Here is a 2,517-nt window from a genome sequence, read left to right on the forward strand (position 1 = left end):
TACATTCATCTTGCCTCGATGCATCTTCTTGGTCTACTTACTTCCTCTTTGTCGTTAGGTATCAATGTGTGCTCGGCAAGACCGTTTTGTGCTTGAGCGCCACCAAGTCGTGTTTTACTGTAACTTCAGCAGCTCCAGGCACGTTTTTTGGTCAAACCAAAAAAACGAGCCCGAGGCATTTTTAAAAAAAATGACGCTTTTACGCCTCGCGTTTTGCGCATCGGTGTGCACACTCACATTGGCGCCATTTGTTTAGTCACGAGGTGTTAAACTTCGGCGATAATCGTGCCGGTGTGAACAAGCCTTTAATGATGAGAATTTTACAGTTATCTTGTTCTGTGTCCTAGCCAGGTGTGACGTGATAAAGTGATAAACGCTCTTGTTGTTAATCTTAAGTTTTTGTTCTGACCAGCCGTGATAAGCAGCAGGACATTTTGCTATTCTCTACACTCCCACTGTGAAATTCATGGGTCAGAATTCCACATCACTTCTTATTGGCCGTGATTGAACATTTTTCTTTTCAGTCAGAACAAATTACTTATTATATGATTTTTATCTTTTTCCTCTGCAAACATAAATAAATGAATTGGTCAATGCAATCATTAATAATTTATTTTACTTTTTTTAATGGTATTTGTGGCCCATAATTCACACATTCAAGTTACAAATGGTCATGCCTACTCGTATACTAAAAAGTAGGTGGATACACATTAATTGTGGATTTCAATAGTTTTGAACATCGTCTTACATGATGAAATTAATGAATTAATTTGAACATTTGTATGGTGTATTATTTACAGGTGATGCATGCTTCTGACAGTAAAGAGTTTCAGAGATCAGAGGTGCATGAGGAACATGGGAGGATGAAGAATGTGATGCATCTCAGAGAGAGGAAGAGGAGAAAACCTGCCTGGCGTGAGTTGCAAATGGATGTATATTAAGATGAACTGTTAAATGATCATGATGCTACAAGCTGTTATTTGTTTGTGAAATTGTCATTGTTTATGTAAATGTGTGTTACAGGATCACACAGGGTTGAGCCTCTTGGAGGAAGTGCCTGTGACTCAAGCAATGGAATAAAAGAGCCCAGCCCATAACCTTAAGTAGCCGCACAATAAAAATAAAATAAAATAATAAAATAAATGCCTTTCAAAACCCAAGGAATCTTTACGATACATTTGTGTATATATATATATATATATATATATATATACACACACCAGTGTAAAGGGCAAATGTCTAAAAATCTACTAAACAGCAGATTCAAAGTAATTTTCAAAAGTCAGAGAAAGAGCTCTTGCAGCATTTATTTGCAGATGCTACTTGGTTTGATATTTTAGAGCTTTTAAGTGTGACTTATGTGTCTAAATATGTTTTGATAAAACTGTTTACCTGTATACACCTATACTGTAGCAAAAACATGGTAGCAGAACTCATAAAGGACTCCAGGCAAACTTGCACTACCATGGATTTGAATGAAAATTTGAATGCAGCTTTAATTACATTAATCAAGCGGAACATAAAATCATATTATGACTTTCATGGTTTCCAGTTTTTGGTGTCAGATCTCCTTGGACAGAAGTAGAAACCAATACCAGAATGTCAAAGAAAAGTACAATACATAAATGCAAAGCAGTTCATCACTCAGGAAACAAGGTAAAGTAACAATTCTATGAAGACATGAATGTGGGTCGTTTGGTCTTCACTGCTGCTTCAACACCATGAAAAATGACGATCCTAAAAGTCACTTATCAAGAGAGAGTGATAAAATATCAATATTGGGGCCACATTAAGCAGGATAATATTCTGTCTGCCTTGATTTGTATTGAGTATGTGTCTGCTGCCCGGTGCTTGACGTAATGAACTCGCCCACAAATCAGGCCTTAATGGGGCCCTACTTATATATACTGCTTAATTAAAGGTTGTGGGCTTATTAACATGTGTCAGCGGTGGTGGCCGGGCGAGATTGAATCTGTTCGTACGGTGCCAGGTTGTAAAGGTTTTATAGATAACCTATCATTATTAAACCCCATTGCTTAATATCAGATCTTAATAACCTGTCATTTTCAGTGATGATGATTTTCTTTATGGGAGGCTATTATGGCCCAAAGTTGCGGCTGTTTGGGGGAAAAGCTGTTTGGGACTCTCGGCACCTCAGTGCTTATGACTCTCGTGTGCTCATTGAACTTTCTGTCTTTTATGCGACGAGAGAGCATCAGTGAGTAGTGACCAGAGGGCTTTTAGCTCAGAACAGCCCAGCTGAGATGAGCCTTCATCTGTTTCTCTCTGTGTACAGTTCAAGAGAGCTTCTTCCCTGACCACCATCAGAAAAACACATTCAGCCCATCATACGCATTCATATCCATCATGCATTGTTGGGTTTTATTAGAACTGATAGTAGATGGCATACGTACAATATACTAAACCACATGTGTGTGTGTGTGTGTATATATATATAAATATATATATATATATGTATGTGTGTGTGTGTGTGTGTGTGTGTGTGTGTGTGTATAT

At 37.8% G+C, this 2,517-nt stretch overlaps 1 protein-coding gene across 1 annotated transcript in view; it reads left to right on the forward strand.

Annotated features, from left to right (window-relative positions):
* ofcc1 (orofacial cleft 1 candidate 1) overlaps positions 1–1,150 on the forward strand; it is a 78,369-nt gene extending 77,219 nt beyond the window's left edge. The window contains exons 14-15 of the mRNA XM_016555138.1: positions 801–915; positions 1,024–1,150. Coding sequence (XP_016410624.1) covers positions 801–915; positions 1,024–1,097 — 189 coding nt within the window. The 3' untranslated portion in view covers positions 1,098–1,150. The remainder of the gene's footprint in view (positions 1–800; positions 916–1,023) is intronic.
* The last annotated feature ends 1,367 nt before the right edge of the window (positions 1,151–2,517 follow it).

The sequence above is a fragment of the Sinocyclocheilus rhinocerous genome, unplaced genomic scaffold, assembly GCF_001515625.1.
Source record: "Sinocyclocheilus rhinocerous isolate Xijiao unplaced genomic scaffold, SAMN03320098_v1.1 scaffold286, whole genome shotgun sequence".
NCBI classification, from domain to species: domain Eukaryota; kingdom Metazoa; phylum Chordata; class Actinopteri; order Cypriniformes; family Cyprinidae; genus Sinocyclocheilus; species Sinocyclocheilus rhinocerous.